Raw genomic sequence first — 17,113 nt, forward strand, 5'->3', positions numbered from 1 at the left:
CCATCCTTCTTGCCAATAGCAAAGCCATTATTTGGGGCTAGGGAAAGGAGAGGACCAGGAGATCCTCTTCTTTGCAAGTGGAGTACCATTTACTCTACACTTAAAGCTATTCATCTGGCTTTAAGAAGTGTGGCTGGCTGGGCGCGGTGGCTCATGCCTGTAATCCCGCACTTTGGGAGGCCGAGGTGGCCAGATCACCTGAAATCAGGAGTTCGAGAGCAGCCTGGCCAACAGAGTGAAACCCGACCTCTACTAAAAATACAAAAATTAGCCAGATGTGGTGGTGGATGTCTGTAATCCCAGCTACTCAGGAGGCTGAGGCTGGAGAATCACTTGAATCCAGGAGGTGGAAGTTGCAATGAGCAGAGATTGTGCCTTTGCATTCCAGCCTGGGTGACAAGAGCGAAACTCCATCTCAAAAAAAAAGAAGTGTGGTTCATGGTACAGGTAGAAACTGAATTCCTTTTGTTTTTTTGTTTTGTTTTACCTCATTTTGCTTTTTAAACTAATATTTACATATAGATACTGATTTGAGTAGGTCTGGTGTGAGGCCTACACTACATTTCCTTTTTATCATTTTTAAATTAATATTTTTAAATTGGCAAGTAAAAGCTGTATATATTATGCACACAACATGCTTTGATATATGTATACATTGTGAAATGGCTAAATCACACTATTTAACATACGCATTACCTCACATACTTATCATTCTGCTGTAGTGAGAACACTTAAAATTTACTCTCACAGAAATATTCAAGGATATAATTTATTGCTATTAACTGTAGTCACCATGATGTACAATAGATTTCTTGAATTTGTTCCTACTATCTAACTGAAATTTTGTGTCCTATAACTAACATCTCTCTAATCTTCCCACCCCACCTCACCCCAGCCTCTGGGAACCACCATTTTCCTCTCAGTTTCTATGAGTTCTATTGTCTTACACCCCACATATAGATGAGATTTTGTGGTATTTGTTTTTCAAGACTGGCTTATTTCACTTAACATAATGTCCTCCAAGTTCATTCATGTTGTCACAAATGACAGGATTTCCTTCTTTTTTAAGGCTGAATAGTATTCCACTGTGTATACATACCACATTTTCTTGATCCATCCATCCATTGATGGACACTTAAGTTGATTCCATATCTCGACTACTGTGAATAACACTGCAGTAAATCTGGGAGTGCGCATATCTCTTTGACATACAGTTTCATTTCTTTTGGCTATATACCTATTAGTGAGACTGCTTATACAAGTAAATGACGTGGATCTAGATATCTCAATCTATTGTCACCACATTCATCTAACCCTCATGGATTCAGAAGAAAGAGTCATATACCATGATCATCAGGCTGTCTGGTGGACATTTTTTCCTAATGCCTATTGCTGAACCATGCATTTGTAACTATAATAACTTCATTGTCATAAAAATGGATTTGAAGTATTTTTAAATAGCATCAGAGTACTTCTCTCCATAGCTCTGAGAAACTGTAGCTGAGTAAATGTAGGAACAAGTTGTGGATGACAGTTATGGCTTATGTTCCTACGGAAGGCTGGATTAAGATCTTATAGAGGCTTCAGACACAAAAATATTATAGTCTCTTCTATACTCCCACCCAAACATATACTTTATTACTTTTCTAAATGCTAAAATATAGCATCAGGTGTAAGAATGTTCAATAATATTTTATTTTTCTTGTTAAGACTAAAATTAGTTCAATACATTTTAGGAAACCAAATATCAGCTTATTTCCAAAAGAAACTGGAGGTGTCCCTGCTAGAGACCTAAACACTTTTGGGTAAGGCAAGTTGCAAGGGCATCCAGGGTTTTCACAGGCATCGCATTTCTTAAAGCCAGGTCTCACTTCTTATGTACTGTCTGCAGGCAACAAATATGGAGTCATTCTGAATGTGCCCGACTCTATGTTTCCAATTTAACTACCCGAGAACTGCTTCCCAGACTTCTCCTTGCCCTAACCCTACCCAACCCAAATGAGGGCTTAGTTTTAAAAATACGAAATTCCTTTCAATATTCAAGTACTTTGTAAGTTAGAAAATTAGATCTTCTGACCAGGTGCAGTGGCTCACACCTGTAATTCCAGCACTGTGGGAGGCCAAGGTGGGTGGATAACCTGAGGTCAGGAGTTCAAGACCAGCCTGGCCAACATGGCAAAATCCCATCTCTACTAAAAATACAAAACTCATCTGGGCATGGTGGCCAGTGTCTGTAATCCCAGCTACTCCAGAGGCTGAGGCAGGAGAATCACCTGAGCCCTGTGAGCCAAGATCCAGCCTGGATGACAGAGCGAGACTCTATCTCAAGAAAACAAAAGAAAATTAGATCTTCTGTCCTATTTCAATGCTCTTCTTCTTTTCTATATTACTTCTGCAAAAAGCATGAGGCCAGCAGTGAAAGGGAAATGGAGAGTCATTGAAGTTTACCTGTGTACATAGGTCAACACCAGACAATTACAAGTGTCTTTCTTAAATGTTGGCAACTCAATCAATTGAAAAATGATGATGAGAAGCAGCTGGGAACCTAGAGGTGGAACTTTCTACAGCTCAGGGAAAGGCACAGTGTAGCTCCATTTTTCTGGAGTGTGGAGGTTGCTGGTGGATCCAGGAGAGGGGCAGAAGAAGCTGGCACCTTAAGTCATGAAAATGAAACAGGCAAGTGACCTTCAGAAAGTTGTGAAGGAAAGACAATAAGACCATCAATGACCCTTTAAACTGCAAAAACAAAGCTTGCCACCAAAATACAGCAAAAGGATTAAAAAGCAACTTTTCAGACGCCCTTAAAGGAATCATATAGGTCTAGAATTTACATCCTTGCTTGACATCCCAGCTTGATACCCCTTTGGTAATAAATGGCTGAACAAAAGGTTTGGAAAATGTTTCACCTTCAAACATGATATTAAGTAGCAGGTAATTTGTTTGTTACATAACACTGAATGTTCCAAAGGAATTTTTTGAAAGCTTTAACCAATGAAAGGTATTTCAGAAGAGAGAACACTCTGTGAGAGAGGGAAAGGTTAAAGGTAAGCATTTCTCTGATCAGACGACTGAACACAAGCACGAGGAAAAGAGTGTGATCAAGACCAAGACACCAGCACTGCCTGTAATCAAACCAGGAGAATCCAAACCCGGGGTAGGATTCTGAAACCCACCTGGAATAACCATCTTCGATTTGTTGTTAAAATAAATGAAATAGGCCAGATGCGGTGGCTCACACCTGTAATCCCAGCACTTTGGGAGACCGAGGTGGGTGGATGGCCTGAGGTCAGGAGTTCAAGACCACCCTGGCCAATACGGTAAAACGCTGTCTCTACTAAAAATACCAAAATTAGCTGGACATGGTGGTGGGTTGTCTATAATCCCAGCTATTTGGGAGACTGAGGCAGGAGAATGGAGAATTGCTTGAACCCAGGAGGCAGAGGTTGCAGTGAGCCAAGTTCGCGCCACTGCACTCCAGCCTGGGTGACAGAGTGAAACTCTGTCTCAAAAATAAATAAATAAAAATTAAAATATAAAACAAAATAGCCCTGTGCATAATACAGACCCAATACAAACCAAGTTTTCACGTGAGCTTATCTATTCCTCTTTGTCTGTACTCACAAACGCATTAGTATCTTTCTACAACGTTCACAACTCATAAGAATCAAGATTTAAGCCCAGTACTTCTGATAGTAAGTCCAGTACTTAGACCATTTTTCCATGACCTAGCTCTCTTTCGATGCTAATCTTAATGGCATAACCAATTAATGGCAACTTACTGAGCTCTTTTCCATCCTCAAAGACTATAGTGTATGAGGTCTCAATTATTGCTGTCTAAAAATTTTCCAACAACAAATAAGCACTGTGCTAGGCATATAAAATAAGTCCTTAATCTAATATACAGTGAGGACTCATTAAGTACTCACTTATGGGTTATGCTATAAGGTGAATTAGAGCAATCACCTAAGACGTGGTCTTTGCTAAACTAAGTGATACTGACCAAAAGAACTAGCAATTCCAAGAAGTAAGATCTGAGATGAATGATCTGAAACTTAAGCTGGCCTTTAAAGAAGAATGGTATTTAGCTAAAATGAGAGGAGAGAGCATATTCAGAGAGTATGGGACAGGGTGACCATGGAGGTGAAGATCATAGTGACTCACATCTTATCTGTGAAAGTGAATATGAGGTTGTGGGTGCTGACAGGATAGCAATGAGCATAATGGGACTGGAAAATGTAGGAATTTTATATTGTCCTTTACAGACGAGAATTTTTTTTTTTTTTTGAGACGGAGTCTTGCACTGTCACCCTGGCTAGAGTGCAATGGCCTGATCTTGGCTCACTGCAACCTCTGCCTCCCAGGTTCAAGCGATTCTCCTGCCTCAGCCTCCCTAGTAGCTGGGATTACAGGTGTCTGCCACCACACCTGGATAATTTTTTGTATTTTTAGTAGAGACGGGGTTTCACTATGTTGGCCAGGATAGTCTCAAAGTCCTGACCTTGTGATCTGCCCACCTCAGCCTTCCAAAGTGCTGGGGTTACAGGCGTGACCCACCGCGCTGGGCCAGATGAAAAAATTTATTTGCAGAAAGATTTTTAAAATTCTTGCACAAAGTCCCACTGCTCATAGGTGGCAAAGTTAAAATTAGAATCTCACCCTGTTAACTCTTGGCCCATCACACTTTCTACCACAGCAAGTTGTAGTTAAAACAATTCAATAAGGGTGGGTGCAGTGGCTCATGTTTGTAATCCTAGCACTATGAGAAACCAAGGTGGAAGGATTGCCTGAGCCCAGGAGTTTGAGACCAGCCTGAGCAACATAACAAAACCCCATCTCTTCAAAAAAAAAAATTAGCCAGGTGTGGTGGTGTGCACATATAGTCCCAGCTATTGGAAGGGCTCAGGTGGGAGGATCACTTGAGCCCAGAAGGCAGAGGCTGCAGTGAACCGTGACTGCAACACTGCCCTCCAGCCTGGGCAACAGAGTCTATAAAAACAAACACACAAAACAAATGACTATTCTTTAAGTGATAGTTATTATAATTTGAAGGGTATGACATAAAAATACCTACATATCTGCTATTAACCTACTGAATTAGTCTCTCTCAAGAATTTGAAACGTTTCTGCCTCAGATAGCTTTAATAAATACAATAATGCCATTTAAGTTTAGGGTACTTATCTGGAAAGCAAAATTGATCATTTTAAAATACAGATGCTTATGATTATAAGCATATTACGTTGTCTGCCTTCAAATAAGAAAGAAGTAGCCAAGATGAAATCAAAGTGTTAAAATGTGGAGATAAGGCAGATTTTCAAAATTAAACTTTCAATTTTTTAGAGCAGTTCCAGGTTCCCAGCAAAATTAAGTAGAAAGTACAGTTCCCGCATATATCCTGCCCTCTGCCACAAAACCTCCCTCACTATCGACATCCCTCAGGACAGTGGCACATTTATTATAATCAGTAAGCCTATCAATAAACCTAATGGTATGGGATATCAACACATCCTTTTCAGGTGGGCACAGTGGCACATGCCTGTAATCCCAGCACTTTGGGAGGCCAAGGCAGGCAAATCACGAGGTCAGGATTTCGAGACCAGCCTGACCAACATGGTAACACCCTGCCTCTGCTAAAAATATGAAAATTAGCCGGGTGTGGTGTTAGGTGTCTGTAATCCCAGCTACTCAGGAGGCTGAGGCAGGAGACTCGCTTGAACCTAGGAGGTGGAAGTTGCAGTGAGCTGAGATAGTGTCACTGCACTCCAGCCTGGGTGGCAAAGCGAAACTCCATCTCAAAAAAAAAAACCCACAATATTTGCATTGTTTGCATTAGGGTTAATTCACCCTTAGCGTTGTACATTCTATGGATTTTGACAAAGGTAAAATGTAGTAACCACAGAACAATTTCGCTACCCTAAAAATCCTCTGTGTTCCCTTTATCTCCCTCACTCCTAATCCCTGGCAACCATGAATATTTTTACTGTTTCTACACTTTTGTCAAATAAAATTCAAAATTCAAAGTACTATTTCTACTGAATGAGTATTGCTTTTGCAGTATCGTAAAGTTGAAAAATCTTAAGTTGAACTGTTTTAAGTCAGGACCATCTGTATTTCCTCTCAAATACAGGAAGTGTGTTTGAGAGGAATACACTCTGTCCCAGTTAGTTGGGTGGCTGAGACCAAAGAATTGCTTGAACCCAGGAGGTAGAGGTTGCAGTGAGCCGAGATTGCGCCACTGCACTCCTACCTGGGTGACAGAGCATGACTCCATCTCAAAAAAAGAAAAAGAGAAAAGAGAAAAGAAAAAAAAAAATTGGTGTGTTGATATCTAAGAAAAAATTTGCTGGAATTTTGGTTGGGATTAGGACTTATTTTTAATTTCCATTGATACTATTTTAGCCCTGTTACGTCCATTTTAAACTGTTATGTACACATTCTAAAATTAGAACTGTGTCTGTCTGAGGAATAGACTGCTTTTCTTGAGTGAATTTAGCTCCTACCATTCTCTCCTTCAGGTTGATTTGCTCTCCTGCATCTCAAGAGGGTCCATCCTGAAGGACAAGTGCCAGTAGCCTTTGAAAACTTCACCAATCCTCTAATTTTCACATGCCTCTGAGAAGTTACAACACTGCCAGGCATTCTGGTATGGCTCCCACAAGGACTTCCAAAGTGCGATTTTCTTTTACAAAGCCCTATTAGTCACTCATTTTACTTCTGGCAAGAAATGGAAGTGGCATATATTGGTGTGACTGTACTTTAAAATTGCCAAAAACACACAGAGACACACTTGCACATACTTTTCCAACCTTACCATGGGGATATGGGAGTTTGCTTTTTAACGCTTGGATTTAGATGTAGAACGATAGCCGTAAGTACTAGGATGGTAATGAAGACCATGGCAACAAAGGCAATGCTGATGATGAGTGCAGTCCCCGAAAAGAGGATGGGACTCTTGGTAATGGCTTTATGCCTCATTTGCCTATGCCAATGTCTCCTTCATCAGAGATTTAATAATATTTTATGTGTTTCTGAAATTTTCTCTAGTCCCTATTATATACGACTGTTGTTTGCTAAGTTCCTAAGGACAAGGATTATGTCTTTTACTTCTGGCTTCTTTATTTCATTTGTTTATATATTCAGCAGATATTTTATTAAATGTCTACTATGTCCAGATACTGTGTTAAGACCTAACACTCAGTGCACAGAAAAAGTTTTTTCTAATAAATGAGAAACCTTAAACTGTAGATATATAACCTTATAAACAGCTTGAGAGGCAGAAATATGATTTATTCTTTTCATAGTAATATATAGGGAACAAATAATTTATTATTTTATGTTTAATAAATACACTGAGTAATTCATAGGAAATAAAACATAATACTAATACGAGGTTATAATAATAGGGAAACTGTGCAAAAGATAGAAGGAATTCATGAGAACGATGCATTTTGTTCTCAGTTTTTCTATAAAGCTAAAGTTGCTCTATTAATTTTTAAAAATTATTAAAAATATAAAATTTGAGGTCCTATTTATGGTATGACTCCTGGCCCTACTGACAATCATATAATAACTGTTTCTGTATTATTTTGGATTACAGTTCAGCAAACTTTAAAAGCTAAATTGTATTAACCCAGCATGGATACTAATTTTCTAAATCAAGTGTTGTATGGTCAAATTCATATTATACTCCCTAGAACCTAAAGCAGTGAACGCTTATAAGTGCTCATAACGTCATGGGGCTTGTTGATCATAAAACATAGAACAGTATCCAGCAGAGACGAGGCATCCAATAACTGTTTGCTGAGGAGGAAAGAAAGAAATACAGAAAAAACAAAATTATGACAGTTTACCAGAATGCTATGACACTTTTCATAGATAAAAAATATGCCTGTAATCTTTTTAAATCGGCACTATTTAAGAGAAAAATAAAATCAGTGAAAAACTATCTTAGACATGAGAGTTCACTGAGATTTGTATTGTTTATGTTTTTTTGGATTCATAAAAGCATTCAAATTTTAAAAGGAAAAAAAATGCAAAAATGCTAGATGACTTGCTCTCATTTTTAATCCATCTCCCATCTCAATTTATTTTGGCAACTTCAGCCATTAAGGCCCTAAGGATTATCTTGGATTATAGAAAACTTCACGGGTTTAGCTACCTATGAAATATGTCCGAAAGGGCGTCCAAACTGGACATCTCAGCTCCTTTACTAAACTATGCGATTAGTAAAAATCTTAAGCACAGTGTTAACAAATCTTTGAGGAGTAGAATTAAATCAAATGGAATAGAAATGAATTGCCAAAGACAACACAGCTAGAGATTTATCAGTAGAGGTACTTAATTCTGTTTCACATCAGAGTCACCTGGGAACAGTTCAAAGTACTGATTTCCAATCTCCAACCTCAGATACTCTGATTTGATTGGTCTGAAAATCTTTAAGGTCTACCTGGAGTTTCTAATTCTTGGTGAGCAGCCCTCATTATGGATGGTTGCTGAATTCAGAGAAGCTCTGGGATGCCTGGGGATACTGGACACGTTTCTGGACTGAGTAGTCATTGTCGGGAGAGAGTTGATTAATTCATATGTTGCACAGCTTCGAACAGGGCAAGAGGTATAAAGAGTCCAGTGTGTCTGTGTTGCAGGCAGGTCACCATTTATGTGAGCTGGCACAAGAACGTTAGCATGTCTGTGGAGGTCCGTTTTTAGACGTGTGTTTGCTTTCTGGATGCCTGTGAGATGTGTGTTGGGGTTGTGTGTTTGAGGTGAGGGTGATGTGAAGTGCCAGAAAGCAGATCTTGTAAAGGAGCTTGGGAAGGATGTCTGAGAGTCCATATGAACTGAAAATGGTGTGACATGAATGCACAAGGGGTGGCCGCTCTGATTTGTTCATGTGTCTATTAAAAATGCAAATACATGGAAAGTTCTGAACTAAATTCACTGTGTGTGATAGAGAAGTCATATGACTTCAAGACTGGGGAGCGATTATATAAGAAGGGAAGAAAAGTGGGAGTTCACAGAGTGGCTAGGGGAGAGTAGGCAGGTGATAAGGTTTCTTTGGAAGACAGTCCCACTCTGTGCTTGGACATGGAGACTGTTGAGGAATCTAAGTGAAAGGCATTCTGGAAACACCTTCCCCACTTCCCTTACCTTTAAGGTTTCTAAAGCAAATGGATCTTACCCAGAAATAGAGGCTGGGGCCTCCCCACTGCAGGCTGGCTCTTAATTCCCACCCCAGGAGCAGCAGCTTCCCTTCTGACTGCAGGCACAGAATAGGGAATGTCAGGGAAACGATGGAGGGAGATGTGCCTGCCAGTGACAAGAAGGTCCTGGGTCCAGGATCTGCCCTCAGCTAGATACGAAGCTCCTCAAATGTCAGTCTTGTCTAATGAGCAGTCAGGGGACTGGTCCTGGCTAAAGCCTTCCTTTTCAGAGACAGGGAGTCTCCAAGAAGGGGATACTTCACCAAGCACAGTTTTCTTCAGCCTGCACTGCTTTTGGTGAGGAATCATGGCAAACCAGGCCAGCAGAGGAGAATTTAAGATAAAATCCTCAGGAATATTGCCCTGGGAAGGAGGACTTGCTTCCATTCAAAGGAGACAGGCACTAAGGCTGAGGCCACCCATTTCAGAGTTTTACGCACATCCAAATCCATCTTCCCCCTCCTGCCAGTGTCAGCAGCAACTGCCAGACCCAGCGCCACAGGGGCTGCCTTACATGACGTTCTGGTGTTTATTGATCCTAATCATAAGAGCTGATACAGACCGGTGAGCCCTTGATAGCCTTCAGAATGCATGCACGTCCAATACCTCTTACAACAATAATACTAAAAGGTACTGCCATTGTTCCCATATAATAAACACAGAAATCAAGATGCAGAAAGGCAAAGGAACATTGCTGAGTAGTAAAAGGTAGGGCCAGAACTGATCCTGAGTCTTCCGACTCTAAGTCCCAGGCTCTTTGCATAACAAAGGTAAGTACATACCAAAGACCCAGAAATCAACCCACATCTGATATCCAGATAAATGTTCAGCCAAGTGCAGAAGTGGCCTCTGAGAGAAAATCCATCCTGCTCCCGTCGCCTGACACCTTCACCTCCTCATCGCCCAGTGAAATACGGAATTTGAATCCAAAAGTAACCAAATGCACAGGAGATGAAAGGGGTACCATAGAATGGCGATTCTGAGCAAAGGTTTTAGAGTCAGACATACGTGAGTTTCAAATGTATTAGCTGCATTTTCTTGAGCAACTCATTTCACCTCTCTAAGCCTTAATGTCATTATACGTAAGATGGAAATAATGCCTTGCATAGCTGTGAGAATTCAATCAAATCATTTATGAAAAGCCCTGAGCATGAAGCCTGGTGCATAGAAAATACTCAAAAGTTCGCTTCCTTTTATTTTCCACATGCATGAATGCGCGCGCGCGCGTGCGCGCGCGCGCGCGCACACACACACACACACACACACACACACAAATATAACTATAGACACCATTAGCTGATGAGCCACCATGGGCTCATTACTGATAATTAACGTCCTTGTGGTGACTTGCTCATCACACTGCCTCTATGGGCTCAGCCAGAATAAACCTTAAAAAGGAAATGAAAGCAGAGGTATGGAGTGGAAGGAACCCTGGACTAGCAGCAGAGAGAAGCTCAACTTCATTTTGAGCTTCACTACAGATGTACTGTGGGACTTGAACAGGTTGGTCCCCTTCCTGTCGTTTTTGACATCTGTGGAGCAAGGGGATCAGATGAGAGGCCTAAGGACCTTTTCAGGACTCTTAATTCTGTGTTCCTCTATAGAAAGGATGTACAAGCCAACCATCAACGATCGGCAAAATGGTGCTGAACCCCCTACTGGCTTGAACAGTACGAACGCTTGCCTCAAATGGCTGGTCTGAGAGTTTCAGCCACTCGGAAAAGTTCTCTTTCCCTTTGGATGGGACTCTTGAACTCAGGCCAAGACTCAGAGGTCCCAAATGAAAACAGTCCCAGTCTTTCCATAAAAGAGGGAAAGACACCCAGAGCCAGCGAGGAGATGAGTCTGGGAAGCTGTATTTCATCGTCACCAACTGAAAAATCCTCCATGCACCCGGCCTCCCCCAGGCCACCCCAAAGCTCAGGGGAAGCCACCCCTCATCCAAAGTTACCCTACTCACAAGTAAATCAGCAACTCCCCTGAAAAACAAAAAGTGCTTGGTCTACGTTATCTCCAAAACTCAGGACCTTCTAACACACTACTAAATGCCTAAAAACTTAGCTCTCTTGCTCTGCTTTCTCCATCCTGAAACTAATTCTGCAATCGGCCTCTCTTGCCTGCCAACAATTTCAACTCTGCTAACGCTGTTTATTGTATCTTGCAGCTGCTATGGATTCATTTATTTTGCTTCAGCCTTCTCTGGTTATTAGTGCTCTTTATTCTTCCCTTCATAACATACATTCAGACCCCCAAAAATGTGGGATCTGATTTCTCAAGTCTGTGGTGCCTCATTCTGTTCCTTTCCTTGCCTGTCTTAAAACGCCCTTCTGTTTCCTTTATAAAACTTTTCCTGAGACACCAACAGAAGTGTATGCGGAGCTTTCGTTTTCAAAAAAGAACAAAATAATAAAGAAAAAAGACCCACATAACTTACTTTCATCCAGGGGTGCACAGTTTTGGAAAGAAGAAAACAGAGCTATAATCCACTGCGTTTCCCCAACCCAAAAAGAACAATTTGTTGTGAAACGCTTCTTTTTCCACTTTGCTGGTGAAGGAGCCCGGTGGTAGGCATACATCCACAGGCTGATGCAAGATGCCTTTGAGAGAAACCTCACATTCTGAGGATTCCTGGGAAAGCGCCAGGGATCCCAGCATCCAATATATTGCACATTTGGTTTCAATTAGGAAGGGGGTTGGGGAGGGAAGAAGGAAAGTCACCAATCAGAGCTGTTTTCTGTTTGGAGACTATTTCTCTTGACCCAAGGGACTATGGGCAAAGCTATAATTTACAGCAAAACCCATTCATAGAAGAAAAAATATGTATAACCATAGGACAGACTTAAAGACACAGCTCCCTTCTGCCTTATTCCCGCCCATATCCATCTGCTTTTCCTTCCCCTCCATCTGAGACTTGATCCCCATCCTGTGATCCCCCCGCCTACCCCGCACCTCGTTTTTCTTGAGCTGAAGCTATAAGCACAGCTTAAAGTTTGGGGTTTCTTCCAGTTGAAGCTTCCAGGACAGTTGGGGCACACACGTGGAGCTAACCTGTAGTATTTTGGCCATGAAAGCCTAGAGCCGAGCTTTCCCCCGAAAAATCTGATTTAATCCCTTCCCACTACTGCTTCCCCGACCAAAAAAAACTGGACAGTGCCAGAGTCCAGGATGCCTATTTTTTTTTTCACTCAATTCCCAGTTGGCTGCTGCCTCTGAGGGTCTGTGGCTGTTCTGGATTCATGCAGCTAAATGAAAACACAAGTGTTTATAAGGACTTTCTAAACTACTTTGTAAACTCTTCTTTCCCTCCTTTATCTTCTCCCCCCTCCCCTCCCTCTTCCATGGCCATGGGCAGAGATCATGTGAAAGGGGCGGGTAGGCAGCAGGGGAGGAGCCTTCACTCCACTCTCCAAAGGATAACTGATAATCCTCTCCATCCATATAGACTCCAGCCTTAACCCTTCAGAGCCTGGATCATTCCTGTCCAAGCCCAGGCTGGGCTGCTCTGGAGGTCCCAATTCTCCTTGAGTATGGGAAATGCAGGGCAAGCAGGAACCCAAGGGCAGGAGATCCAAAGAGGGAGGTAGAGGGCAAAAGGCAGGTAAAGAAGACCGAGCCTACCTTTGAGAGCGAGCCTTCTTGTAAAGAGACCTCCTTTCTCTGGGCAGTGGAGTTATCACCAGCTCTTCTCTATTTGTAATCCAGAATTGCATAGTCTCCAAGATGAGCAAGAAAAGAAGTGAGCAAACAGGAAAGGGAGGATGGAAAGAGATCACGGAGGGACGTTCCCATAGTAAGGAGCAGGAGATGTTTCATAAGGGGAATGGAAAGGTACCCACACACACACAATGAGGGTGGCCATGAAACTAAGAGCCAGTGTTGAGTCATTGTTAAGTCCCTAAAAGTCACATAAGCTCAGCACCAGTCTGAGGGTCAGAAAGCAGCCGTTAATATCTGTGCCTCACAGCTGTTACAGAAAAGGACACGGAGAACATGGGAATCGTTCAGAGGGCAGCCATGGAAATGATTAAAGGCAGAAAGTGAGATCTTACAGAAAAAAATTAGAACTAAAGTTATTTTATGAAGAGAAAACCAGTACAGAGATCAACTATTAAGAAGACTCTTCAAATAACTTACAGTATCTGAAGTCAGGTCTGAGGGTGACTCAGGCCAGGACAGGCAGCTCAACTCAATAAATATCTGTTGGGCCGTTATCAGGTATAGGTATTTTGCTGGGTGCTTGCCAGAGACAACTAGAAATTCTCCTCAAATGTCTATGCCTGGAGTAGTTCACCTCTTTGGCATTACTATAAAGAATGCACCAAAAATACAATCTGTGATTTCACAGATTTGGTGATGCTACAGGTCAAATGTGGAAAGCAGTGTAACAACTTCATAAATTCAGAGCTTAATAAAGGACAGGGCCTGTAGGTACAGATATGTGTTTTCCCTTTTTCATTTTAAGGTGGTTCTACTGCACAGGTGAGATTGTTTTTCTCTGTGTATAATTAGGACTCAAGTTACAGTTTTAATTGAGCCAGGACTGAGCCAGTGATGTAGACCCCAAAACCCAGACACACCTGGGTTTGTCTGAGGCCGAATAGGCAGGCAAGAGTCTATTTGTGAATAGATCAGGTAAGTTTCTGGGCAAGAACTCACTGAGCAAAGACAGGAACAAGGGATAAAGGACAGTCCCAAGAACAACCGAGCTATGTCAACAGTAAGGACTAGCTCAGAGGAAAACGGTATATCTATCAATCACTCAAAACACCCTCTCCATCACTCAGGCTATTCTCAGCCAAATCTTGGGTCTAATCTTGAACTCTAGGATGAAGGTCCTACAAAGAAAGGAGCAAGGAAAAGCTGGAAGTGATATTTTACTAAAATAGTTGAGGGGTATTTAAAGCATGAGGAGGATTCATTTGACTGAAGCCTCCGTTTTCAGAGACAACTCTGGTTGAGTGACAACCAGTGTTCAGCCTTGACAACAGCCATTGCTGTAGGAAGAGCTGTAAAGTAAGAAAATGGCAGATGCTAACTTCAGAGCTGAAAGGACTAACCGGTGGAACACACTGAAGAAATTTCCTGGGAACTCTCAGAGTGATTTGGTAGAGTTTTGAGTAAGACTGGAATTCCTAATATTGTGGGAACAGATGTGGAGAAATATCATTTTCTTCCTCTTCCGTGAACAGATTTTACCCCCTGGTTGGTCTGTCTTGGGAAATGTGAGTCATTGCTTTCAGAATTATTTATGTTCCATAGGAAGTAATGCATTCTAGTTATGAGGATTGTTTTACAGTGAAAACAAATGACTAAAAAACAGTATCGAATTCCATTACTGGGATTTTACTAAAAATAGGACGGATCTATCTGGAACGGTCAAGATACAGTGTTAATTAAAAGTAGGATGTGCAAGATGACTTTTCAAGACCTTTTCTAGTCTACAAGCCAAGGTTAAAGTAAATTCAGGAGCGGAGCATTGAAATAACTATAATATTTCTGTCTGTAGCTAGGAGCTGGATGCTTTTGTGATGCCTTAGGATGTAAAATGAATTTATCTAACTTAGTTTAAGAAACACACATATACCTTAAAAGGATATATAAATATTCACAGAAACCAAACTCACGTGGTACATTTAAGTTTCACAAGGAATTTAAGCCACAAATTAACCACCAGTAACTTAATCGACTGGTTTTTCTTCTCTGCTGCTCTGTCCTCTCTTCTCCTTTCCTCCTCTCTTCTTTCCCTTCCTCTCCTCTTTTCTTCTCCTCTCCTCATTCTCTTATTTCTTCTGTCTCTCATTCATTTCTTGTTTCTCTCTCTCTCTCTCCTGCTTACCACTGCTCATTTTACTTTAGCCCATTCTTTTTCAGCAAACCAGCCTTTTCTGCTTCTTTTCACATAATATTATAGGTGGTTATAATAAGCACCTGCGACGATGCCTTAGCTCTCAAATTTCTCTCTCCTCACTTCAGGTGAGCATGAGAGAATGACAGATATTATGGGAGTCTAGTTCCAGAATGCTGGGCTGGAGACTTATTGGTCAAATGTGTTTCTTATGTCCATCCTCTACCTCTAAACTGTGGAGGGCAATGGATCATATAATATGAATACAGCTCCAAGGGCTCATACACATACATGAGTCAATTCTCAGAAAAGGGATGTCATACATTAGAAGGTACCCCAAAATTGTCTGCTACATCAAAAATTATTCAAGCACGCCAATCGCTGGATTTTAAAGAAACTATGCCTTACTAACACAAAACCAGAGAACATTGTGTTCATTGGAGTTATATTCTGCACACATTTAACTTAAGCACCAATTTTAGAACCTAATTCTATTTTTTTTTTTTTTTTTGGAGACAAAGTTTGCTCTTTTTGCCCAGGCTGGAGTGCAATGGCACGATCTTGGCTCATTACAACCTCCATCTCCCGGGTTCAAGCGATTCTCCTGCATCAGCCTCCCAAGTAGCTGGGATTACAGGCACACAAAACCATGCCCAGCAGATTTTTGTATTTTTAGTAGAGACAGGGTTTTACCATGTTGGTCAGGTGGTCTCAAACTGCTGACCTCAAGTGATTCGCCTTTCTCAGCCTCCCACAGTGTTAGGATTACAGGTGTAAGCCACTGCACCCGGCCTCCAATTTTGGAACCTAATTCTTAAGACTCCCTGCTATCAATTGATCTATTCTAATAGACAAATTCATTGACATATATTAGGGTATAAAGTTTAATAATCTTTAAAAATCTGTATGGAGGAACTCTTGTAGACAACACAAACACTTTGGTTTCCTAAAAAGCAAAATACTCTGAATGTTCAGGCAGCTGCATGTAGACTTTCTTTTAGTTTCTTCCTGAATTTACCCCATGATTCTTGAATCTTAGTGTTCTTAAGAATCACCCTACTAAGTCATATCCACAGAAGTATGTGTGCTATCTTTATGACTGATTTAAAGGTCTTTCAAATATAATTTTAACTCTGAGAGATTGTTCACTTTATCATCTGGGTCCTAACCCACACTACTAGGTTCTGTTCTCCTGTCAGAGACTTCCATGGGAGATGATCCAATTATAAACCCTTAGGGGGCAGAGTCCCCTTGAACCAGTCATCAACTTTTCTCTTTGTAAGATGGGGCACAATATGAACTGACAATTCGCAGGGCTGTGAAGATCAAGTAAGATCCAGAAAGTCTCATTTATTGAGTACAAATGATAGCAGGGGACATTCAGGATCTATAAAGCAGAGCTCCTGACACTGTTTTATACAGTGTCACTGTAAAAACATTGTAGAAAACTTCTGACACTATGTGCCAAACACTGTTATAAGAACTCTACATTTATTATTTCATTTAACACGAGAATTTTACTGGATGGGTACTATTATTTTCCCAGTGTCCATATGAGGAAAACAATGCACAGAGAAATTAGCTTGCCAAAGATTGTACCTGGCAGAGCTGGAATACATCTGTGTATGTATGTGTATGCGTGACAACAAAATATGTGTCTGTGCGACAATAATATGTTGTGTATGTGCGTAGTGAATAGGAAAAACTTCAGAGCAGTTGGGAAATAGTTAATTCTTAGTTTTCTCGGGATTGAAGTCTTGTCCTCCATAGGGAAAATCACCTATGTCCTTTTCTTTCCCATCCTTTGCTCTCCCGAAGGCCATCAGTGACTATGTTCCTAACCCTTAGCACGTCCACCAGAGAAAGGGATGAGAAATCAAACAGAAAATTCGAATCCGTCTGGTGACTCTCCTATGAATGAACTGAAAGGTTAAGTAAAGAGAAAGTTAAGGTTAATGGCCAAAATAAGATTCTTATTTGTCTGTTTCTAACAATGCCACATATAATATTTCACAGTTCAAGGAGTGCTTTCACAGACATGACTTCATCTGATCCTCAGACAGCCCCAAT

General features: G+C 41.1%; 1 protein-coding gene across 2 annotated transcripts in view; it reads right to left on the reverse strand.

The window, feature by feature from the left end:
• Window positions 1–11,818, reverse strand: part of DDR2 (discoidin domain receptor tyrosine kinase 2) — a 152,302-nt gene extending 140,484 nt beyond the window's left edge. For both annotated transcript variants that reach the window (XM_035279088.3, XM_008984907.5), the window contains exon 1: window positions 11,633–11,818. In XM_035279088.3, coding sequence (XP_035134979.1) covers window positions 11,633–11,638 — 6 coding nt within the window. In that variant the 5' untranslated portion in view covers window positions 11,639–11,818. The remainder of the gene's footprint in view (window positions 1–11,632) is intronic.
• Between the last annotated feature and the right edge of the window lie 5,295 nt (window positions 11,819–17,113).

This window comes from Callithrix jacchus, chromosome 18, assembly GCF_049354715.1.
Source record: "Callithrix jacchus isolate 240 chromosome 18, calJac240_pri, whole genome shotgun sequence".
NCBI lineage: Eukaryota > Metazoa > Chordata > Mammalia > Primates > Cebidae > Callithrix > Callithrix jacchus.